Source organism: Panthera pardus, unplaced genomic scaffold (genome assembly GCF_024362965.1).
Source record: "Panthera pardus isolate Hobbes unplaced genomic scaffold, ASM2436296v1 HiC_scaffold_25, whole genome shotgun sequence".
Lineage (NCBI taxonomy): Eukaryota > Metazoa > Chordata > Mammalia > Carnivora > Felidae > Panthera > Panthera pardus.
The window spans coordinates 15712247-15738155 of NW_026526821.1; the positions used below are offsets into that span (position 1 = coordinate 15712247).

Sequence of the window (25909 nt, forward strand, 5' to 3'; positions counted from 1 at the left end):
ACTCGTCAAACTGTGCACTTAAAAAGGAGCAAATTTTATGGTATGTAAATGAAATGTAAATGTAAATGTAAATGAAATCTCAATAAGCCAGACTTTACCAAACAAAAAACTATATATTAAAAATTGTGGAAGGTATTTAAAGTCATCCTTAAAGGGAATTTTATAGCCTGATATGCATAAATTAGAAAAGAGAGAGGACTGAAAATTAGTAAACTTAACTGTCCAACTGAAGAAGGAAGAAAGCACCCAGAATAAACCCACAGAAAGTAGATAAAGGTAAGAACACAAATTTATGAATTTAAAGCCAATTCAATGGCTTTATCAAGGCTCAATAAAACCAAAAGGTGGTTGTTTCAAATGACGAAAAGAAAAGAAAAAAGAAAAGGAAAGGAAAGGAAAAAGAGAAGAGAAGAGAAGAAAAAAGAAAAAAAAAAGAAAGGAAAAGAGAAAAGAAAAGAAAAGAGAAAAGAAAAACCTCTGATAAGTCTGATTTTTAAAAAAGAAGAAGAAACAAATATTGGGAATGAAAAGCAAGCTGGACTTAAAGATACTGCAAAGTTTAACATTCAAAACTTTATGCCAAAAATGTTTAAAACTCAGATGAAATCAAGATTTCTAGGGAGAAAAAACGACTAGATTTACGTGGCAAAAAAACCATAGAGACCATGGACTCAGAAATCTGGCCCCAAGGACACAGGAGGAGAGCGGCACTGTTCAGGCACTGTTCACAACGTACACCAAAATGAAAGCCACAGAGGATGAAACAACCTTGCAAATACACACAACTCTGATACTACTGAGCAAAGGCACTTCCCTATAAGCAGGAAAAACACATGAATGCCCAGAACTTCCAGTTCTGGCAACAAGGTCCCCACAGAGTTACCTCCCAGAACTTCCTCCTGGAAAAGAGGGGGAGCTCTCCAGAGGCCAGAGATGTGGTTTGTGTGCCCACCCCCCTTCCTCAGAATGCGGACACTGCTATTCCCAGGAAACCAAGGAAGCATAGAGAAAGGTAGGGCAGAGGGACCAGCCGAAGCTCCACCGGTGCTGCCTTGCTGAGACCGCAGGATTTAAGGACCTGGTTGCGTAACGATGACGATAGTAATAATAACAGTAACAATGATTTAAGCCAGTGTTTAAAAAAATATGTATTCACCATTATTAGCTGGTCACTACATTAAGCACTCTTCCTGTGTTAAAATCTCATTTGTTCTTAATTAAATCTACAGCTATAATTATTAATCTGATTCTGTGGATGGGGAAATTGAGGTTTGCAGAATCGCATAATTTGTCTGGGCAAGAGACCCAAACTGAATCTGGTTCTGTCTGGTTCTGTACTCTTAATGAAACATCACTCAATATCTACTATTGGTCAGATGCTTTGCCCCTCATAATCTGAAGTCTAGGGAGGATAAAGCACAAAGATACCATCAAAGCAACACTGAATAAAGAAAGAGAATACCCAAGATTTCGTTGCTTGCCTTGCTAAGAGAGGCTTAACATGAAGACAGGCAAGGTTTACTCAAGTCAAACGACCACAATACAAAGTGGTTAAAAGCAAGAGACTTTCTTGCATTCTCTACCTGTAAAATGGAAAAGCCAGATAATCCTAACCAACTGTACAGTCTCTGTGAGAAATAATCAAAAGAGACACATGGGTAGAAGTTCCCTGGGGACAAATTTTGGGCAACATAAAACAACAGCATCTTTAGGCAGAGCTTTCGAGCAATGGTCTGGACTACTTCCCAGCTCTGGAATCCCCCCTTTCCTCTCAGAAATGACCAGACACAGTCAAGTGCCTCTTGTTGGAAATGCTGCAGGAGCTGGAACACGTACCCTTTAAGAACCCGTTCTGTTCTGACAGCCCGTCGTTCTCTGAGACGGTGTTGGAACAGCTTATTGAGAGATGATGGCTTCAAAACATAGACCACTCGTTACCTGTGCTTCCTGTGAAGCCACAAGGAAGCGACCTCAGGGCTTAAGGTGCCAAGAGATTATGTGCAGGTCTTAGGGTCCATTTCTGATCTTCTATGCTAAGCTACCTAGATGGAAACTCTCTCTTTATCACTGTTCTCACTACTGCTACCAAAACTCGCAAAACCATGGTCTGCACTCTGGCTCACCATGCGGTTGGGATGAAAATCATCCTAGGGGTGCCTGGGTGGCTCAGTGGGTTAAGCATCTGAATTTTGACTTTGGCTCAGGTGACTGGGTGGCTCAGATCCCATGGCTTGTGAGTTCGAGCCCCATACTGGGCTCTGCACTGACAATGCAGAGCCTGCTTGGGATTTTCTCCCTCCCTCCCTCCCTCTCTCTCTCTCTCTCTCTCCCCTCTCTCCCCCTCCCTCACCCACATGCTCTCTCTCTCTCTCTCTCAAACTAAATAAACTTAAAAAAAAATCATCCTATATTTTAACAGCACAGAATCAATGACCATGAAGAAGGAACTTTAAAGAAAGGTGCCAAGCAGTCACAGATCAAGCAGTCTCAGAGCCAAACAAAGGGAATGAAAGACGGTGGCAAGTTCACAGCGGCTGAGACCATTTAAGCAACCTCCTGGGGTCACAAACCACCAGCATTTAAAAGGTCTTGCTCTCAGTGCCATTTCAATAACTGAGTTAAAAACTAAGCTCAAATTGGCTAGCACGAGTCACCAGCAGAAGCAGGCTGCTGTGACTGGAGACAAAGGCGACATTCATTTGCTGTGTGGTTTCTCAGAAAGCGTATCTAAACAGCAGGTTTCCCTGGCAATGTTGGATACATACTTCTCTTTCAGACTGCTATTCTTGGCTGGTTTTCTGAAAGTAAAAAGTACAAGATCTCATTATAGTCCCAAGTACAAGTGAATTCAGCCTTAACATACTTTAAACCCAGCTTTACAGGAAAAATAAGAAATCTGAAACAAAAATAGTATACCTTGTCAAGAACAATTTAGGGCAGTCTTCTTACCAGAAACCGCTCAGTCTGATTTACCCAGTAAAGACCCATTAACATGCAACTGGTGTTTATCCTGGCTAGCTCCCCGGCATCCTCGTGGCCCTGGAGCTGGAGACCATAATACTAATCATCGTCTCCATTCATCTTTCTTCCAGCACAGGATTAGGAAAAGAAACTCACCAAAAAAAAGTGAGAAAGCAAACAAGCATGGAGATACTCCAGAACAGAAAGGCAAGAGTCTGAGGGCACGGGGTCTCATGTTTAAAATGCTGCCTGAATTCACACTCGACAGACAAAACAACAACAAAAGCAAATGTGAAGCCTCAACTCCTAGAGCTGCCCACTGACAGGAAGACACCCAGGCTTCATAGGGCAGAGTGACCTAAAGGCGACCTAACTGCAACCAAAAAGGTTCCAAATACCGAATGCCAAATAAAAGGAGAATGATTAAGTCAAGCAAAATAATACAATGTGAGGGACTATTATGTAATCGTCAAGTCATAATTTTATAAATGTTTTTAATGATATGAGGAAAAGTTTAAGACGTGTTAAGTGAAAAGGAATCAAGATGCCATATTACACACAGAATGATCTCAGCCATGAAAAACAATATGCAAGTACAGAAACCAGAAGCAGGTATGTTAAGTGTAAATAGGGTAGTGGTGTGATGGGAGAAATTTTCTTCCCTAAGCTTTTCTTCAATTTCTAAACTGTCTACATTAGGCACATATTCTTTTTACACAAAGAAGGGGGAAAAAACAGCATTGCAACATCTCAGGAGAACAAAGCAACACTAAAAAAGATGATGAAAAACAACACTTATCGAGTTCTTACTGTGGGCCAGGTGCTGTCCTAAGTGCTTTGTTTTTTGTTTTTTTTTTAAGATTTATTTTATTTTTAGAGAGGGAGAGTATGAGTCGGGGAGAGGGGCAGAAGGAGAGGGAGAGAGAGAATCTCAAGCAGGCTCCACGTTGCCTGTGCAGAGCCCAATGCGGGGCTTGATCTCACGAACCATGAGATTATGACCTGGGCCAAAATCAAGAGTCAGATGCTCAACTGACTGAGCCACCCAGGCGCCCCTGTCCTAAGTGCTTTGTACACATTATCTCACATGATATTCTCACCAGTCCCATGAGACAGCTGTGACTTTTACCTATATTTGACAGGTAAGGAAATTCAGAGTTAGCCAGGTGACCCAACAGGTGCAAACAATGGGATATGCAGCCAGAATGCTTCTGGTGGTTTTAACCACCACGTACACTGCCTTTAACCACAACTGTAGGACCCGCCTCCCTGCCTGCACACTGAGCCTAAAACAAGCGTCGATAATAAAATCTACCTTAAGAGAAGTTCCAATAATTTAGGAGACTATGACTGCAAAAGAGGAAACTGTCAAGATACTAAGATACTCAAGTAATATTTTCAACTACTTGAAAGCACCTCTAATGAAAGCTATAAAGAGAATCTATGTGCTAGAGCAACCCATCACCGTAGGGGAAATTATACCAGCACAACAAAGCCAACCCACAGCTAAGGTCCCCAATATAAGAGAAAGCTAGGCAGAGGAAGACTTTTGCTATCTAGTCATCAAACAGCCAAGGAAAAAAAAAAAGTACTTGAAAAATACAATTGGTAGGACTTGAACAAACAGGATCTGAATTTGCCCTTCCCTCCAGAAAAGTCCTCAGTAACAAGAGGCATTGACCACTGGAGGCTAGAGAACGGAAAGAAACTTACAAGAAAAGTAAGCATTGTCCTTGATGCCAAATTCTAACATGCAAGCAGCTCAGGAGGACCCCCTGACTCTTTTTTTCAGTCCAGCACTGAGGGCCTTTTGGTTAGAAATAATCAATTTTGCTTGGCAAAAAGGCATCAAGACATAGAAATATTCTGGATCCAATTCTGTAGAATCAGCCTATTTCAGAGGCATTAAAGTGAATGCCAAAACCAGTCTGGTGTTCTGTTCACAGATCCTTTCTAGAGGTTTTAACAGCATAAAAATACTGAAACTCAAAGTTTTAAATGGAAATTTTCTATCTATAAAAACAGACACTATTAGATACCAGAAGCCATCAAGATTTGGTAATTCCAAATTCACCAGGGATATTAAAATTTTTTGGTTGTTAGGAAAAAAGGCTAGCTGATAAGAAAAATATGAAGGTCGATTGCTACCTTACCCTTTACATCAACACAAATTCCAAACAATAAATAGTGAAAAAAGAAAAAAAGTATATGTTCTAAAACAAAGGGTTAACATTTTTATAATCTTGGGATATGAGAAACTTCTAAATATACCTTAAAATTCCAGAATCCACAAAGGAAAAGCTGCTAAATCAAAATCAAAAATTTTAAATATCTGAACAGTTAGAGACTATCAAGTTTTTAAAAACTGGGAAAATCTGTATTTACATGTACCCCAATGTTTTTAGCAGCATTATCAACAATAGCCAAATTATGGAAAAAGCCCAAATGTCCATCAACTGATGAACGGATAAAGAAGATGTAGTGTATACACACACACACACACACACACACACACACACACACACACACTGTAATATTACTCAGCCATTAAAAGAATGAAATCTTGCCATTTGCAACAACATGGATGGAACAAGAGTGTATTATGCTAAGTGAAATAAGTCAGTCAGAGAAAGACAAATACCATATGATTTCACTCATGTGTGGAATTTAGGAAAGAAAACAAATAAACATAATGGGGAAAAAAGAGAAGCAAACCAAGAAGCAGATTCTTACCTATAGAGAACACACTGAGGGTCACTGGAGGGAGATGGGTGGGGGGATGGGTTAAATAGGTGATGGGCATTAAGAAGGGCACTTGTTGTGATGAGCACTGGGTGTTATATGTAAGTGATGAATCACTGAATTCTACTCCTAAAACTAATATTACACTGTATGTTAACTAACTGGAATTTAAAGAAAAATTTGGAAAAAGAAAAAATAAATAAAAATAAAAACTGGGAGGGGTTCCTAGGTGGCTCAGTTGTTTAAGCATCTGACTCAATTTCAGCTCAGGTCATGATCTCCTAGTTCATGAGATTGAGCCCCAAGGTGGACTCTGCACTGACAGTGCGGAGCCTGCTTGGGATTCTCTCTCCCTTTCGCTCTGCCCCTCCCCTGCTCACGCTCACTTGTGTGCATGTGCTCTCTCTCAAAATAAATAAATAAACGTGAAAATTTTTTTAAAAAACTGGGAAAATACCTTTACCATACATGTTAAAAGGCCTGCAACCTTACTTTGAAATCAATCAGGAATATAAGAATTCCATTAATAACTGCATAAATACACAAACCGGCAATTCAGACACCAAAAACAGTAGGAAAATCTGAGAACATGAATCACAATTTCAAACTTATAAACAGTTTGGCCCAGGCATTCTACTTGCAGGAATTAATTCTAAAGCCATACATATCATGCAAAGATGTTTATTAAAGCAGCGTTTAATACTAAAAAGCTGGAGGCCACCTAAATGGCCACGGTTTGGGGATTAGTTAAATCGGGGGTCACAAAAGCAGATGTCTTCAGCGGCTGGCACAGGCAATGAAAAAATAAGCTCAACAGGCCGGCTCTGAAACTGCAGACGGGAAGTGGTGCGGTCTACAGTGAACTGGAGAGCTCCGGCCCATTTCAGCAATTCCCACCGTAAACACCGTGTGTGCCCAGGCCCCCCACCCCTCAGGGTGCGATGTGTGATCCCTGTGATCCATTGCCAGGGGAAGAGTACTGCTGCCTGGGGCTTCTCTCTGAGAGCAGCCGGGAGGATCCCCTAACTGCCAAGGTTCCTCAGGCTGGAGCAGCTCCAAGAGGATGGTGCCAAACCTGACAGGCATCTGCTCCCGCACGGAGCTTTCCTCCAGGCTCCGGCCACCCAGCCTGGTTTTCCGGGCCCAGGCTCAGATCGCAGAGAAGGGAGGGGTAGGGGGGCGGGGGCCGGGGTGGCAGTCGGGGAGTGAACACTAGGCCTTCTGTGGGGTCTTCCCTCTCCAAGGGAACAAGATGGAGATGGGAGGAGTGTGAACGGGGGCGAACACACGCAGCACGAACCTTGCTGAAGGGTACATGAATCGCCGTAGTGATCTCACACCAGCAACTCGAGCACTGTTTCTGCAAATGCTCACACCAAGTGCTGAATTCACAGGACGGTCGCTGGACATTCTTTCAGGAATAAGCCTCTGGGCCGAGGCTGCCTTCAAGGGCCCAGCTGCCACAGAGAAGTGTGGCCACAGATAACGTGGTGGGTGGCATAAGGTATTTTATCACAGGAGCTGGACTCATCCCAGGAACCGGTTTAAGTTAATCCTAGTTAATCCTGGTTTCGGTTTATCAGTACAGCCTTGGCAGCCCTCGAAAGCGGGAAGCTTCCACGTGGATCTGGAACTGTATGTTTCTCCACAATGCGTGAGGATGACCTTGTACTTGGGCCTGCCGTTTCTGGGAATAAGAGCCCCTGGGAGAGGGCAGCAGATTTCCTGACTTCACTTCATTTGAAACACCACTCCCTGAAGATTTTTTAAACTCCAGAAGAGACACATCAAATGGAGAAGAGATTAGCAGTCACCAAGAGTTAGGAAACAGGGTGTGTGTGTGTGGGGGGGGTGCCTTATCAAAGCCAGCAGGGGTGCTCCTTGTGGCAACGAGCTGTCCTTCATCTCCACGTATTAATGTCCATATCCTGGTTGTGATAAGGCACCGTAATTTTGCAAGATGTGGACAAAGGACCTCAACACATATTATTTCTTACAACTGTACGTGAACCTACAATGACCTCAAAATAAAAAGTTTAGTTACAAAAAGGGAATATAATCTTTAAAAGATACCTCCATGTCTGAAGGCTACAAAATCCTAGAATAGTGTTTAATATTCAATAGGATTTTCCTGAACAAAGAGCAAATAGAAGGGACCGGTGGCTCTGTAACGGGGATCTGAGTTGGCCCTTCCCCCGGCAGCCGGCCACCCTCGGACCCAATGTTGTGCACAGTGCAAACTCAGCATTTACAAACGGAAGCGCTCGACAGGTGTGGGTGCCCAGATCCGGCTCTCGGTGTCTCTCTGGGGATCTCTCTTTTTCTCTGATCTTCTCTCTCTCTCTCTCTCTCTCTCTCTCGGGATCTCTTTTTCTCTGATCCTCTTTCTCTCTCTCTCTCTCTCTCTCTCTCTCTCTCTCTCTCTATCACACACACACACATCCATCTCTCTCTCTCTCTCTCTCTCTCTCTCTCTCTCTCTCTCGGGCACCATCAGGATTAAAGCGGTTTTGAAAAAGAACATCAATGTGGGAACTTCCCAGGTCTTACAGCTTCTAGGCAGGCACAGAAGGGATACCATCTGATCGGAGAACACATAAAAGGTCTGTTTGAATCAGTGTGTGTGATATTTGAACCCTGTGACTAAGAAAGTCACAACAGAATTAGGCTCATCTGAAGTACTAACTAGACTCTTCAAAGCAGACAACATTTAACCAGGAAGTGCAGCTACCACAGCAGGGCCCTTGACAAAACCATGAAGTAAGCTGGGGACCTGGCCCCACCTCTGTGTTTTGGGCAGCCCACATCGTTATCTTTCACTCTTCCCCTGGTGGTTCACCTCTCCCAGCTCAGTATTACGCACATAAGTAAGATTTACTGAACGCCTGCTATGTCAGGTACTCTGCTAAGCACTTTAAAAGCATTTTCTAATTTAATTTTCTCAATAACCCTGACATAAATATGATTAGTATCTTCCTCCTAGGTTAAGTGGCTTGCCTAGGGTTATGTATCTCGTCAACAGTGAAGCTAGGACTGAATCCAGTCTCTTGGTCGGTATGTTATACTGCTTCCTATGCTCATTTTGGTCTCCAGGGCATCCAAGGCACCCCCTGCATTCTAAAAGGACAGGGGGGGAAATCCTGCATAGACTGAACATCTTTTATATGCTTTACACAAGCTATCTCTTCTAGGCTCAAATAACCCCTTATGACAGATATGCATTATCTCCATTTTAAAGATTAGCAAACAAAGACAGAGAGTCTGAGGGCCCTTGAAGAGTTTTAATCTCACATTTATTTAGCAGATGAAGAAACCAGAGCCCCAGAAAGATTAGGTGGCTTGCTGAAAGACACAAAGCTAGTTACTGTCAGAACTGAGATCTGATTCTCAATCTGTGGCTCTCTCTAACTGTATCGAAGTTGTTGCTCTGAAAGGAACCAGCATATGAATAATAGAGCAGGACTGCCAGGCACTTCGCTAAATGCTTTTCATGCTTTACCAACTCCAATCTAGGGGATTCCCAACACTTCAGTTCCAATCAATGTTCTCTACCAACGTCTTACCAAAGAAGTGGCAAAGAATTTAAATTACACATCAATCCAATTTATAAGCCAACTAACATGCTCCTACACACACAGATGAATGGCTGGTGCAAAAAAAAAAAAATGATGAAAAGATGTGGAAAGTTTTTCAAAGAACACACAGTGGTTTCAAACAACGTAATCAAATAACACACTCTGAGCACCTGTGTGTCATGGCTAAAGCTAGGCACGTCCAAGAAAGAAAATATGGAGCCTCTGAATTAGACAAGGGCTTACCACCAGTGCACACATAACACTTCTCACGTAAGTTGTGACAAAAACAACGGTCTTATCATCAGAAAATCAGGATTAAAAAAAACCTAAGGCCATCACTTATTCACCTCGAGTCTCTGGGCCTCACTGTCAAGTACATGGGCATAAAACCCATTGTACGAGGGTTCTGTGAGAGGCAAATGGAAGAAAACATTTACAGGGACCAACCACACAACATGCACTCAATAACTGCTACTTTCACCATTTTCTCCTCAAATTCTACAACCTTAAGAGAACAAGTGTCCCTGCCAATAAAATTTAAAGACAAGGTAAAGGGGAAACAAAGACGTTATTAGTCAAAGCTTCAGGTAGACAAGATGACTGTGTCCTAGAGCTCTACTCCACTGCCTGATGCCGGCAGTTAACGACCTGTACGGTACCCCTAAACATTTGCCAGGAGGGTAGATCTTATGTTAAGTCGTCTTATCACAATAGTAATAATAATAAAAAAAGAGGGTGGGAGGAAAAGAAAGACAAATAACCAACATGAAAGTTACTACAAATATTCAATACCTACGTCTAAGGTAAGAAACGGAAGTTTACAGAAAAGCTAGCATTGAACAGACAACAGAGTGTGAGAGAAGGAAAACCGGGGACTCAGTGCCCAAATGACACTGACAAGCACACTGTGACAGAGATACAATGGAGAGTATATCAAATGTTCGCCACGGCCATTAAGACTTTTCTACAATGGATATCTTTGTTTTCACAGAGGTTACCTTTAGTCAAACTGAAAGTGTTCTGAAAATAATGCCTTTTTGGTTAGCATGACATTTCCTGAACAACAGCATAACTACTGCATAACCCACAGTTACAAAGTAAACAGAAACAGCAGAAGAATGTAAAAATTAAATTGTTCCAAAAGAGAATTATTTATATAAACAATGAAATGTAAGGCCTGCCAATCTGCAGTATGTTCTGAATCGGCATGAAAAAAATCATTTGGTGTCAATAGCAAATACTCTTCTAGTATCACAGAATTCCCAGGAATACACAATAAACCTGAAATCAGTTTTCCTGGTCTCCATAGTCCCCATCACACATTATCTGAAAGAAGATTCTTTTACTGCTTTGTAGCATGGAATAAGTACCTAGTATGTGCCTGGAGCTCACTGTCGGTTTGTTTTGCTTTGTTTTCTTCATGTAAGAAAGCACTCGAGGATTAACAGAGACCGGAGGCAACCTGGGGATTTGGGTTCTAGGCCTAACTCTGGCATTAAGCAGGAAAGTTGCCTTTTAATGTCTCTGGACTTCAGATCTTCAAACTCTGAAAGACATAAGAAACCTTGCCTTGCCTCCTTCACAGGAACACAGTAAGCATCACCAAATTGAAGAGGAAAGTATAAATGCTCTTTTAACTATATTAAGTGTTATATTAACCTGACATGTGATGGCGGTGATAACATTACCACCATCGGCAAACAAAGGTATACCAGAAGTCTGAGCTTAACTACTCCCTTGGCCTTCTGCGTCTGGGTTGTTATTGTTCAAAGATGTCATTTTCTTTTACTAAAGTAAAATAAAAAGTGAGATGCTAATAAAATAAGTAATACTTAACATACTGTGAACCAAAACCAAACATAAGCAATCTTACAATTCTCTGCTGGTAGAATTCTACCATAGTTCTAAAAATAAACCTAGTTCAAATAACCCCAACCTACATTTTCATTTGATCCTTCTTCTGACTCTTTGGGAAAAACGGGACAGGTGGTATTATGCTTTTTACAGACCACAGAGACAGGTCGTATAATGCTTTTTACAGACCACAAATCTGAAACTCAAAGAGGAGAGTGACCCCTCCACCGTGCTGGCTGAAGCCAAGGCCACGCACCCATCTTCTGACATGACTGAACATTCGTTCCGCTCGCTTCACACAATGTCCAACTTTCAGAATGATGAACTACTTTTATCACTCATTTTATGCAGCCGGCCACCTCTCTGTACCACAAATAAGTTCCACACAGGAGGCTACGTGCGCGAGAAGCGAGGGGGAGGCGTCTCTCGGCACCAGGCATGTGCTGCAGCAGAAGCAATCGAAAAGTGGCCGGATTTGAAAACTGCCAGTATGTTAACAATTTATGAAAGGACGGGCGGGCGCAAAGAAAAACTATACGGAACAGAGAAGTAAGGGAAAGCAAGCAAGCACTGGGAAGCCCCAAGAACGGTACCCACGATCACCCTGGGTAATCCATTTCCAGCAGGCAACAGCTCTCCTTCCTCTCTCTTACAGCAGGTCGACGTCAGTGTCTCTGGGATGTATTTCTGGTTTTCAAGTGGAAGCCAGTGTCAAATCACCAGGGAAAGGGGACTGGGTTACTGCAGTTTCCTCTGCGGACAGTGTTTCAGGAAAGGCAGGGAGAAGGGAGGGAAGGAGGAGGAAGTTAACATTTATGAAGTGCCTATGTTGAGGGCACTTAATATGCACTACCACATTTAATTCTCATACAGACACAGAATCCATCTGATAGGTGCTAGGATTACCTCTACTTCGCAGATGAGGAAACTGAGGCACAGAGGGGAAAAGAAACTAGCCTAAAACTATACTCGGTAAGTGCTGGGGTCAGGATCAGAAAAGTCTGACCGCAGGGCTTTTAACTAGCAGGCGTTAGCAAACCAGCAGGCACTTAGGTACAGGTACGCATAGGCAACTCATGTGTCCTCACAAACAGACCCCACGGCAACGTTGTAAGACCTTCTAAACAAATGTGAAATACAACACTTTCCTGTCTGATACTTAGATGTGCAGAACAACCTATGTACCCAAAGAGCGATCTTGCTCAGTAGTGTTTCAATACATTTCTCAATAAAAATCAATATTTATTTCTCAATAAATTTCTCAGTAGCATTTCAATTAAACCAACCATTCCTCCTGTCTGAATCCTCTTCTCCCTACCCCTTCTTCCCTCAAAATCTCAGTCCCAACAGCATCCAGCTCCAACAGTGAGATGAAGAAAGGAAAAGAGACGTGCATCCCAAATGCATTCCACTCAGTTTCTCCTGCTTAGAGTAAACGTGTCAACAAAGGCAGAAGACGCTCGATTCTATTGTATTTCATTTGAGTGGCGGAACAACAAGATTTTTTAAGTAAATGTACTCATGTCAGAAGACGGAATGATACAAGGAATACATCTCAGGTAATGAGAAAAGTTCACACCATGTTTTTTCTTTCAAAGGCATGAGGCTATAAAAGCAAATACTGCTTTCAGAATTCTAAAGGAGATTCTTTCTTCAGATGGGGGTGAGAAAATTGGCATAAAGCTCCTTGTCTTCTCAGTATTTCATGTTCCAGAAATATAGATTACTGAACTGTCAGGAGTCCATGTGAGGAAAAAAATGGGAGGTGAGGCTGAGAAGGAAGACTGGAAAAAAGTATCTTTGAAGCTCAAAGGAAGAAGAGTGAACACAGATACGTCTAGGTGAATGAGATCACAATTCTAAGTCATGGCTGTGGGGTCGGCAATAAAAAAAACAATTTACATTTGCCCCAGCTGAAAATTTCAAGTTCTGCTTTCTAGATTGATAAATAATTTACATTTAAAAATATTTTTTAGCCTTTGGAACCTTCTTACTGATGAAGAGTAAATAATACTAAACTTAGAATAGTTTTCCTTTCTCTCCTCTGACTTCAAATTTAGCAAAATTAAAGGAACTGAACCAAACCTGGCTTTGGTTGTAATGAGATTCATACTCAAAGAAATTTCAGGTTCTGATTACAGCAATTAGGAAATCCCGTCCTCCGAGAATTCCTTCACTTGTTAATACCAACCCAAGAACATTCGGACACTCCCGCCTCTAAGTGTTTGCCAGGAGACTGATCACGCACCTTCCTGTGATACAGGTGCTATGACTACGTTAAGGTCTAATTGGTTTATATAAACAGCACCAGATTGTGGCAGAGAGAGAACTCTGAATAAATTTACTAGCTGCCAATAAAACGGAAAACAAACAAACAAAAGCATTAACTACAAAAAAAAAAAAAAAAGAGAGAGAGAGAGAAAGCCATAAAGGCCTAAGTATGTAACTCGCTTCTCAAAACTGAAAGACTAAAGCATGAGCCTTACAAAATAAAAGTGGCAAATTACAGAAAGCTTCGTTCTCTGTTTAGGAATGGGCTGATGAAGTGATCGACTTTAAAATCACTACGAACAACCTAAATGTCTATCGACAGAAGACTGGCTGAATCAGCTGTCATACAGCCACACAACACAACACTAAGCATCAGAAAAAATGGAACGAGCACTCTCTCTGTACAATGCTGCGGAGTGATTTCTAGGCTATACAGTTAAGTGAAAACAGGTAGATTAAAGTACATGATGAAAGTATGTGAACTATTGCTTATCTAAGGAGAGTACAAATACACATGTATATGTAAATATATATAACCAAAACGTAACAACAAAAAAGGAGAGAGGCTTTAACAGAAGTTTTAATAGTAGAGGGTTTAAGGACAGAGGCAAAGTCCAAATAACTCTGTTCTGTAAATCTACCTTTGGAGCTGTATAGTTTATATAATTGTAAACTGAAACAATAAAAAGCAATATCTAAAAACACAAGATGAGAAAACAAATCTATCTACATACTGTGTCTGTGGCATAACCACACAGACAGAAATTATTGCAAGTGACAAGCATACAATGATTTGACCGCACATCTCACCGGGGATATGGCCTAAGGACAAAGAGAAGTGCAATACAAATATTAAACTGTTTTCAGTAATTATTGTTGGTGGAAGTGATGGTATTGTGATTCGGGGATGGCATATGTACTGTGGGACATAAAGCAGATGACAAGTTACATTGCAGTTGCTGAGACCCTTAGGGTGAGGGAATGAGTTACAGATGTAGGATCGATGTGTTTAAGAGCAAGCCCTGTAGTATTCAACCTGTACTGGAAATAGCGTAAGAACTCATGAGTTTGTAATAAACATACCTTCTGGTCTTACCCACTGAAAAGGCCTATGGGAAAATGATGACCTAACTGCGGTGAGCACTCCCTGTACCCAGAACATGGTCTCTAAATACTATTTCCCACTAAAAGGAAGCAGAAAATTCCTCCTAACAATGGCTGTTTCCATGAATTAAAAAAAAAAAAAAAAAAAACAAAACCAAAAACCAAAAAACAAAGAACAAAGAACAACAATAACAACAACAAAAAACAGCAGAATGGTGGTTGCCAGGGACTGGGGATCAGGGAAAAGGAAAGATGTTGGTTAAAGGGTACAAAGCTCTAGCTATAAGATGAGTACTCTCTGGCAATCTAATGTACAGCATGGTGACTATAATTAGCAATAGTGTATCATATACTTGAAAGTTGAGAGTAGATCTTAAAACTTATCAACACACACACACACACACACACACACACACACACACACACACATAATTGTGTGTGGGGATAAAAGAGTTAACTGACCTGACTGTGGTAATCATTTCACGATATATACATGTATCAAATCATCATGCTATACACCTTCAACTCACATATATTCTGTGCCAATAATACCTCAAAAAAGCTTTAAAAATGTGGCTGCTTCCAGGTTTGGAGCAAGAAACATACAACATGAGCCTGGAACAGCTCATCACATTAGAAAGAAAGGAGGCCATGAGAAAAGTTGCTGGGGAGTATATACATCACCAAACCAATTTTTTTTATTTTAAAAAGAACTATTGGGGTCATAGCGAGATGGAAGAATTTGAACATAAAAAATAGTAACTGCAAAGATTGAAATGCATCAAATATTTTAATATCGCTGCTTTTCCTATATAAATTATAGCTGAGATTACATAATTAATGAAGGACTTCATTATAGAAATATTTCAGTTGGTAAATGGAAAAGGAGTGATCAAATGTCACAATTTTGCAACCCCTAATGAAATAATGCATGTAGGCAATGACCCTCAGTGGCTTATAGAAGAGAAAGAGAGATGAGCATATATTCAGGTATCCTGAACCTCCTGATGGAAGTGCACATGCCATCTATGAAATATCCTTGCCAAAAAGAACTGATTTTAGTCTGAGTTAGCTTCTAGATCAGCAGTTCTTAGAGTACAGCCTGCAGACACCTGGGAAACCCCTCACACCCTCTTAAGGAAACTGTGGAACCAAACTGTCTTCATAGAGATATGATTTGCCCTTTCTACCATTGCTGACATTTACACTAACGGTACAAAAGCAACAGTGAGTAACACTGCTAGCCCCTCTGTATGAATCAAGTGGCACCAAACGGTACTAGCAGCTATTGAATTCTTCACGACCACAGGCTCCAGTTAAAAAACAAAAACAAAAACAGAAACAAAAAACCTAACAAGGGGCAACTGGGTGACTCAGTTAAGCATCTGACTCTTGATCTCAGCTCAGGTCTTGATCTCAGGGTGGCGAGTTCAAGCCCTGCCTTGGGCTCCATGCTGGGTGTGAGGGCCCACTTAAAAAAAAAGAAAACAAACAAACAAACAATTTCCTTAAGAATGTCCTTGATGGGGCACGTGGGTGGCTCAGCTGGTTAACTGTCTGACTCTGGGTTTCGGCTCAGGTCATGATCTCAACACTTTGTGAGTTTGGGACCCGCATCCAGCTCCCCGCTGACAGTGTGGAGCCTGCTTGAGATTCTCCATCTCTCTCTCTCTCTCTCTCTCTCTCTCTCTCTGTCCCTCCCCCACTCGCGCTGTCTCTCTCAAAATAAATAAATAAACAAACTTAAAAAAAAAAAAAAAGAATGTCCTTGATGAAGTAGTAAAAAGCAGTAATTTTATTTAAGTTCAATCTTGGAGTATGTCTTTTTAATACCATCTGCGACGAAATGGGAAGTTTGCATAAAGCACTCGGGCCGTGCCGTGCACCGCACTGGGTTGGCTGGCTTGAAGCAAAGTGCTTGTGCAAATAAGCTGTGATGCGAACGAGCTGCTTTTCTCATGGAACACTGTTTCTCCTTGAAAGAATGACACACTGTGGCCACTCGGAGTTGGAAACGTGGAAGCCACGTTCTCACAAATGAACAAAGTAAGGCTTGTCGCTTCACGGGAAACCACGCAACAGTGTGCGCTGCCAGCGATGAAACTCCAACTTCCAGACATTAGGTTCCATTCGGCCAGTGGGACAGTTAAGGCTGTGTACTCGTCTTTTAAAACTCATTTCTAAATAAATGGGCAATAAACTCAAAGACAAATTGTTTGGACACTGATTCTTTTGTTTCTATACAATGGCAGATAAAGTTTCAAGCTGTAGATACCTCGTTCCCAGAAAACATCAAGATGCATCAATTTAAACATGAGTCAATAAAGCATTCTTGCTACCATATTGATAATTTTAAATTACAAATAAAGTATTCATCCTTACCTCCCACCTAATGTCTAATTGCTGAAGTGCGTAACTAAAAAGCAAAGAGCGCAGCCTCTCACACAATGAATAATCAATTATGTCCTGACAGCAGCAGAAAGCTTCTTTATAAAAACCCATAGAAATCTCTGCTTCACAGTCACATTTGGAGCCCTGACCTAGGAAAGGAGAGTTAAGACAAAGTCTGATGAAATCACAGGGTGTTGTCACCCTCCTGGGGAAACCTCAGCGCTGAAATTTATCTTTCCCTCCCACAAAGAGCCATCTGATGGCTTTAACTGCATAGGGAATCCAGACAATCAATCTTGTTCAGGTTCTGTTACTTTTATCAAATTAAATTTGAATTAACAGTTCAATGGTTTTACATCCTGATGGGCCCATTATCGCACAACTTCAGAGAGATATTAGTTTAGCTCTTTGAGTTGCATTAGGAGTCTATTATTAATTTTTCTGATACACCAAGGAAAAAAACCTAAAAGACTACTAAATATTTCCCAAAAAAGAAGGGCACACGGGGCATTTCCTTATCGACCAGCTGGCCTTTAGTCCCGCACCTCTCCGCTCACACACCCACACCCGCTGGGCTCCAAAAAACGATCTCTCCGTGCTTCCCGGCATCCCACATTCCTCAAGGCCTCCACGCACCCTTTCCCTCCTCTAGATCAAGAATTCCTTTTCTTCTTTCAAAATACACTTCAAATGAGACTTCCTGATGCCTTCCCTGGGGTTCCTGCTGAGGTTCTTGCTCCCTCTTCTGGGCTCCTACGGCAATTTTTATATGCACTTTATAAACAGAATTTACCACAATAGCTTACAGAAGGTGGTTCAGAGGATGGACTCTGGTGCCAAACTGCTTTGGGTCAAATCCCCGCTGTCCACTTACCATCTGTACCACTTTAGCCCATTACTTACTCTCTTTAAGCCTCACTTTGCTCATCCGTAAAATAGCAACAATACTACCTGCCTCCTGGGAAAGTTACAAGGACTGAGCTAATACATAGGAAGGACTTAGTCCAATGCCAAGCACGTAGGAAGTTCTCAATAAATGTAAGCTATTATTAGCACAATGTATCAAAGTGATTTGATTATCTGTCTTGTTTGCTACACTATCAACTCAGGATAGTGACTGTATTTGTTGAATTAATTCAGAGACTGTGTTCAGAGTGTAATCAAAATAGTGTGCTAACCATGGGGCTCTCTGCTGTCAGCGTAGAGCCCACTTCAGATCCTCAGTCTCCCTCTCCCTCTGTCTCCCCCATTCACACACTCTCTGTCTTTCAAAATAAATAAATCAACTTAAAAAAAATAGCGTGCTAACTTTAAGTCAGGCAATTGCTAGATGTTAGGAATACAAAGATGAGTTAAATCAGTCCTGGCTGTCAAGGATCTCTCAGCCTTGCCTATTCACACAAAGTATACATACAGAGGGCTTCAGTGAATAGAGACTGAGTTAACGTGGGGGGCAACTACTATCAATTCTGTAGAATGAGTCGTAAGATATCTGGAAACAACTTCATTTGAATAAATAACAAACTTACTCCAAAAACTAACAGACCAAGAACTAATAATCAATAATACTTAATAAAGTTATTAAGACTGAAAAGTACCAGATCATTGAGATCTGCAGAAGCTCTGGCTGACTCTATTTAGACTAGAACCAGGAGTGGGGATGCACCTGGGTGGCTCAGTTGGTTAAGCATCTGACTTCAGCTCAGGTCATGATCTCGCGTTTCATGGGTTCAGGCCCCATGTTGGGCTCTGTGCTGACAGCTCGGAGCCTGGAATCTGCTTTGGGTTCTGTGTCTCCCTCTCTCTCTGCCCGTCCCCTGGTCATGCTCTGTCTCTCTCTCTCAAAAATAAACGTTAAAAAAAAAAAAAAGGTGGGGGGCACCTGGGTGGCTCAGTCGGTTGAGCATCCAACTTCAGCTCAGGTCATGGTCTTGCGGTCCGTGAGTTCGACCCCCGCATCGGGCTCTCTGCTGACAGCTCAGAGCCTGGAGTGTGCTTTGGATTCTCTCTCTCTCTCTCTCTCTGCCTCTCCCCTGCTCACACTCTCTCTCAGAAATAAACATAAAAAAAAAAAAAAAACCCACACAGAAAAACCTACGCAGAATTTTTTAAAACATTCTATTTTTTTCAAATGTAAGCAATAGTTTAAGAGTAATAAATACGTTCTTGCTGTAAAAACAGTTAAAACTGACATTCTCAAAGGTAATGACTCATCAAATCATTTCACATGCTGTTTTTTATCTCTGCAGTCACCTGTGTGCATATACACAGAAATATGTACCATGTTTTGTGGTTATTAAAAAACAAAAATGGTGTCACACTGTTTATGTTATTTTGCATTTTACTGTTGTTACACAGACTCCTATATATACACAGATATGTTTCCTGACTATTCTCTACACCTCTAATCTGTGTTCTATTCTTATGCCAGTTATCACAATGCTTTCATTGCTGTGGTTTTGTGCGATCTGACGCCTGGTGGTATAGGTCCAACCTCATTATCCTTCTGGTTCAAAAACATCTTGATACATTTCCATATGGGAAGGAACTCTGGCCTATGTTTTAGACATCTGTGTACCTAGGTTTTCAATTGTAGAGACATCACATCATAAATAGTAATATTCTCTTCCCACTCTGACATTCCTCTATCTTTAGTAACTCTCTCTCGCAGTTTTTTGGGACCTTCTTCCTTTTCAACTTGATCGAATCTGTCATGCGTGGGTCCTTTCCAAGAACCAGCATTTAGTTTTACAACTTTAACAACTCTGTTGTTTGTTTTCTAATGCACCGAATTCTGCTTTTACCTTTATCCTATTTTGTCTTATTTTCAGTCTTTCTTACATCCTGAAAAGAAAATACACTTAAGGCAATAAATCTTCCTCAGAGTACCATTTTTGCTGCATCCTATAGGTTTAATTTACAGATCTGAACCCTGCAGGTATTTGTAACTCATTTCCAAATAGTTTACAACTTCTACTTTATCTTGAAAACAATAAATATTTGGAGATATACTCTTACATTTCCAAATGGAACAAAGTGGTTTTAGCTATTTTATTGTTAATTTCTAATTTTCTTGTGTTATAGTCTGTGAACGTGGCCTGTATCGTTTCTTTATGGGATTTTTTTCTGAGCAACTTTAAAACATAGTCAAATTTTGTGACTCTTCCATATATGTCTTCAAAGTGTCATAGAGATTTGAAAAGTGTTCCTATTTTCGGTTTTATCAACCTTGTTAACTGTAGTCCTCTGGGTTTTTTTTGTTTTTTTTGTTTAACTGAAATGTCCAATTCTGAGAAGACAATTTACGCCTTAATCTATGGCTGCCGTTTTCTCATTGCCACCTGTGTTTCTAGCAATTTGGGAGAAGTATACAAAGTTCACGACTTAGGTCTTCTGACCAAGCACAGCTCTTAGCAATAGAAAACATATCTTTTCCCCATGCACTATGTCTTAGATTCTATTTTATCTGATATTAATATTCTTTCAGCTACTTCCTTTCAGCGAGGATTTTGCTGAGTGTGTGTTTTTCTTGTTTTAAACTTTTCAGTGATATTTTATTTTCGTTATTATCTCTTATTAACAAGATTTAGCTGGATTTTGACTGTTATTTTGATCCCAAGGTGATTTTAACGTGCTCACATGTCTATAATTACCGAAGTGTTTACATCGGGGCTGCTATCAACCATGTCACTCTGCTCCCGCCACGACGGGCTTCGTTCTCTCCTGACATCACGCCCACCACATCCAGCTTCAGAGCCTTTGTACATGCTGCCCCTCTTCATTCAGGTCTTGGTAAATGTCTCCTTGCTCTGCAAGACCTTCTCTCATGCTATCTCTTTACTGTGGCTTTTTTTTCCCTCCAATGCCATTATTACCTGAACAGATAGATTATCTGACCTAACGTCTGTCTCCCTCACCACTGCAAGCTCCAGCCGCATCTGTCTTGTTCACCCCTCCTGGCATTCAAGCCACCTTAGACTAAAAGATTACAGTGTGTTTCTGGAAGATTCGTGAGTCAAACTGGATTTAAGCTTACAGCTTTTTATGGTTTTGCAAACGGCAAAATGGGAGGGTCTGAATTCTCCTTGAAGCAACTTTCATTGCTTGTAATGTGTTTACAGACTCTGAAATGCTGATTTTAGGGAATATTGCATTTTCAAGCATCTTTTATTATACTTTTATTAATTGATTTATACTTTAATCACAATATATATTACACATTAAAGGAAACCTTTGTTGCTTTTCCAACGTGGCAAATAAGGTAATTCATTTTAGAAATGCAAAAGTATTCAATTTCAGATGAAAATATGATGGTTTTTGTCAGTATTCAATTCTACCACTCCTGACAAAATTACTTCCTATTTGCCATTTTGGGCAAAAAATTCATTTCAAAATAGCAACTGCCTTCACAGGAAGAAAGAGAGTATCTTTTTCATAATTAAAACCTGTTAAATGTATTAAATTTCATAGCTAAATGGTGTTAAATGCCTGGGAAATCAGCGTCTCTAAGAGATTGTTGAAGGAGACATGTTAGCTAGTCTGACACACAACCTTCTACAAACTCAGTGAAATTATTCAGAATACTTTCTTCACGCCACAAATTGGCTTGTTCTTTGCCAAATGTCACTTACAAACAGATACTTTCCGGGGCACCTGGGTGGCTCAGTCGGTTGAGAATCCGACTTCGGCTCAGGTCATGATCTTGTGGTCTGTGAGTTCGAGCCCCGTGTCAGGCTCTGTGCTGACAGCTCAGCCTGGAGCCTGCTTCGGATCCTGTGTCTCCCTCTCTCTCTCTCCCCCTCCCCTGCTCATGCTGTCTCAAAAGTAAATAAACATCAAAAAAAATTTTTTTTTTAATGGATATTTTCCTTCTTTTATGTGCTTCTTTGGAAACTCCAATAGGAGTACAGGAGACGCAAAAGGAGAGTAAAAAAGAAATTTGAAAAAATCACGCAATGCTAATAAATCACGAATACATCCTTATTTCTGAATTTCTATACTGCCAATAGGAAAGAAAAAAAGCTATACCGCACTCTAAAAACCTTTAGACCAGAATTTAGCAAGTTAGAATCAAGTGTAAGGTTGGTTAGAAAAAAAGCTGTACTGCACTCTAAAAACCTTTAGAGCAGAATTTAGCAAATTAGAATCGAGTGTAAGGTTGGTTAGAGCACAGATCACTCGGCCCCCGGAGATTCCGATTCACGAAGTCCAGGGTGGGGCCTGAGAAACAGCATTTCTAACAAGTTTCCAAGAGATACCAACGCTGCTGGCCTGGGGAAGACTCTTCAAGAAACTGTCTGAGGCCGTTATTTCAAATGCTCGGTTTGGGGTTAAGGCAAGAGCTACCTAGCAAGAACTTGAAGGCATTAAAAATCATTTTCATCTGCTCTGGTACTTTTTGAAACAGCAGCTCATGTACACCCCACCTAAACTTTCTTTCATTGCTTGGTCTGAGATTCTCTTAAAAGAGAAATTAAAAATTCTGTTGACATTTGGACAGTAAAAGTAGAATAAAATTTTACATGGTAGGATAGGTTGGTTCAGGTACAATGTGGACATATACTCATCCTAAGGATTTACAGCAAGAATCCCAGTCAAATGCCCCTAAATGCCAGCCAGGTCAGTCAATACACATGAATAAAGGAGGCCAGACATTGAGAACCAGACCTAAAAAGGGCAGCTGCTGTGCAGCTGCAGACAGTTATGGTCAGGTCTTCCAAGTTTTCAAAATAAGCCAGCGATCCACCATTTTATCTAAAAGCTCTCAATTTTCAAACCTGAGCAACTACTCAAAGGTTTGTAAACACAATACAGGCACACAAAAAGGTCTGTGGGCCGGAGGCTGCCAGTTTACAAGCTCTGTGTAGAGGGAGTCTCAGGACCTCCTCCCACCCGGGCCAGGCACAGTCCAGGTTGGGCAATGTGCTCACCTACTCGCGGCGCTCGTGGCCACTCCCTCCAGCAGCTGCCTATTCCCAGAATGGAAAGCACGCTCTCTAAACACCTATGAAAGAAAGCCTCTCTGCATAAGCAGCTTGCCCACCAAAACAACTTCTCGGCCAGTAATCCTAGTATGGGAAAACTATGGCAGAGAGAAGAGAATTCTTCCAACACTGGAGCTACCGATCCAAAAACAGTGATTAAAATGCCCGGAATTTCGGGATCACTAACTTTTATCAAAGAAAAGGACACTACACCTAGGAATACAGATTTGAGGATTCTGAAGCTTTCTGTCACAGTGATGGTATCCGGTATCCAGAAGTTATTTCATCTTTGCCTAGAGACTCACTCAACCGAGAAAATCAGTCCTTACAAATACGCTGAAGGCAACCACGTGGGCAACACCGAATCGCCAAAATAATTCAAATCTCACGAGTCTACTAATAAATGAGTGAATAGCTGACAGTAACACGTGATGCTGAAGAAGTAAATGAATGAACAGATGACAAGGCACATGAAGCGGGCTCTAACAGGGCTTCAGGGACTCAATAGTAAAACAGCCTCAGGTGGGTTATTCTGATGCTCAAATGACCTCTGTCACCGTTAGCACACACGATGACATTCCTGCTACTGTACAGTGGTAGAAATTACATATGGGATAAGGAGGTCATTACCTCAAGGCCAGTGAGTAGGAGAGTAGAAAGACAGGGCCAGAAAGGCCTCCCAGAATCCAACCACAATGTCCAATCCAAATTCTTTCATAAGCAACATCAGAATGACGACAGAATTTAAGAGTGTAAAAGTTAAAAATCCCTAAAGAGAAAATTCTTTTCTAAAAATGTTCAAAAAAAGGAATGCAGACTCCTTAGCTTACTTTTTCCCCCAATTTTTTATTGCCTCTGCTCACTGAATCTCTGTGAACATTAACACGTGTCTGTGGTTGAGGGAGAATGTTCCACTGCAGAGAAAGGAAAAACACACCCAGTTTTTCATAAGAAACTTTGGAACAGTTTAATATTCATCCTCAGGCAACATTCAGAATAATCCTCTCAGAGAGTCTAAAATTAGGGTAATGATTAGCAAAACAGAAAAGACACCACACACCAGCATGAACTGCCCTCCAGTGTAATTCTTAACTATAAAGTCACAATCCCAAATCAACTAGAAATGTGGGTCCTTACTCGATGAGGATTTCTTTTACCATTAAGAATTCCAAGCTCGACAAAAAGACAAATGGCAAGTGAATGAAGGATTTTTAGCGCAAAGGAGATGCCATTAGACCCAGACCTACTCAAATGTCAGTGAAGATGCCGTCTCGAACCCATGAGGCCCTCAGCCCAATGGCCAGAGGCTTACACTGCACAAGAAAACGCTCTAGCGCTTTTGGTGAAGTGACAGAACTGGATGTGTGTTGTGGCAAATAACTCTGCCCAGCAGACAGAACCACTGGCTTCCAGCACTACTTACAAACTCATAGTCTCCATCCTGCGGCACTTTCCAATCTGAGGAGTTCCTCAGGGGGCCAGGTACACTTTTGCCGAAGCTATTGATCTGATTTTCCTTTTCTTTTTGTTCAAAGTATTCAAGGAACGATGGTTTTGCAGGCTGCATGGTCTCATCCCTTCCTGAAAACCAAGAACAACAAAAGGAGAAAAATGATATCTTCGACCTCAGATAAGTTTAATGGATACATCCATCCCCAGACGGCCTTCATTCGGCCTGTGTGTCAGTCAGTGGCTTTTTTAGAGAAGGACCCTGAGGAGAATCTAGTAAAAACCACAGGAAATGCACAAATGCTCACTCCAAATGCTTCTCGTGGAATTTCAGAGGACTGTGGCCCCCCTCAAATACATGCAAATATTTCCCCAGGGCCCCTTTTTCTGGATGGAGAGACTTGGGTGATGTAAAGACCCCGAGTAAGATGCAAGTAGTATTTCGGGGGTCTCCGATGGCAACGTGTTCCTGTAACATTTAGACTGAAAACAGAGAAGCAAGCAAAAATATTTACTTGTCATCTACGTAGACAACATTTTCTAGAGCCAACGGAGTAGAGAAGGGGAATGATACAATAGGGTGACTCCCTTTTGATAAACTCATGATCGGACTGGACTAATAAGAAAAATATGCATGAAAAAGCAAATAGAGATAAATCATAATCCATCCACTCCAGGAAATATTACGTAACTTTTAAAATCTTATTTATACACGGTTTACAATAAGGCTAAAAGTTAAAAACAGGATACAATATTATATGTACAGAATGATCTCAACTCTGTAAAATCATCTATGTAGGGGGGAAAAAAAAGACTGGAAGAAAATATACCAAAATGTTAACAGGGTTTTGTCTCTCATAAGTAGATCTCAAGATCTCACAGAAGGAAAGATCTTGTAAGCTGGCATGGTCAGGGAAGACTGGTAGAGGGGGGCTTCGGCTGGGCCCCAAACATCCCTGAAGAAGAATCAGCACTTAGGTGGCAGGGCAGTTACACAGCAGAGGCAGCAGGTATGAAAACAGTAGTCAGTCACTAGTTAGTAACAAGGGCAAAAAGAAAAATTGTACCTGGCACGACTTAACAACCTAGCTAGCTGAATGTATCTACTTCACACGTCAAAGTAATCTGTACTTCTAATTAGTATTCTAATATCAGGAAGTACAGAAGTTTTTTCCCAGTGCTTTCCATGAATATGTGGGTTTATACTGCCCTTTTCCCCAGTAACCAGGAAAAAAGACCAGAAGGCTCAAAGCCTTGAGAAATGAATGGGGAGAAGCGTCTGGGTGGTTCAGTCAGTTAAGCCTCCAACTCTTGATCTTGACTCAAGTCACGATCTCGCGATTCAGGAGTTCGAGCCCCATGTGGGGCTCTGCACGGACAGCACAGACCCTGCTTGGAGTTCTCTCTCCCTCTCTTTCTGCCCCTATCCCACTCATGCTCTCTCTATATAAATAAATAAGTAAACTGAAAAAAAATTTAAGAAGTGGATGGGGAGGGGTCTAGAAGAGAAACACCAACAAGTGTTTGTCCCATGCAACCTTATCTCCCAACACCCCCTGGTCCAGTGTCAAGCAGGCA

At 41.3% G+C, this 25909-nt stretch overlaps 1 protein-coding gene across 1 annotated transcript in view; it reads right to left on the minus strand.

Moving 5' to 3' along the window:
* The window catches only part of STK4 (serine/threonine kinase 4), a 91365-nt gene that overhangs the window by 16454 nt on the left and 49002 nt on the right, over window positions 1-25909 (minus strand). The window contains exon 10 of the mRNA XM_019458372.2: window positions 24306-24463. Coding sequence (XP_019313917.1) covers window positions 24306-24463 — 158 coding nt within the window. The remainder of the gene's footprint in view (window positions 1-24305; window positions 24464-25909) is intronic.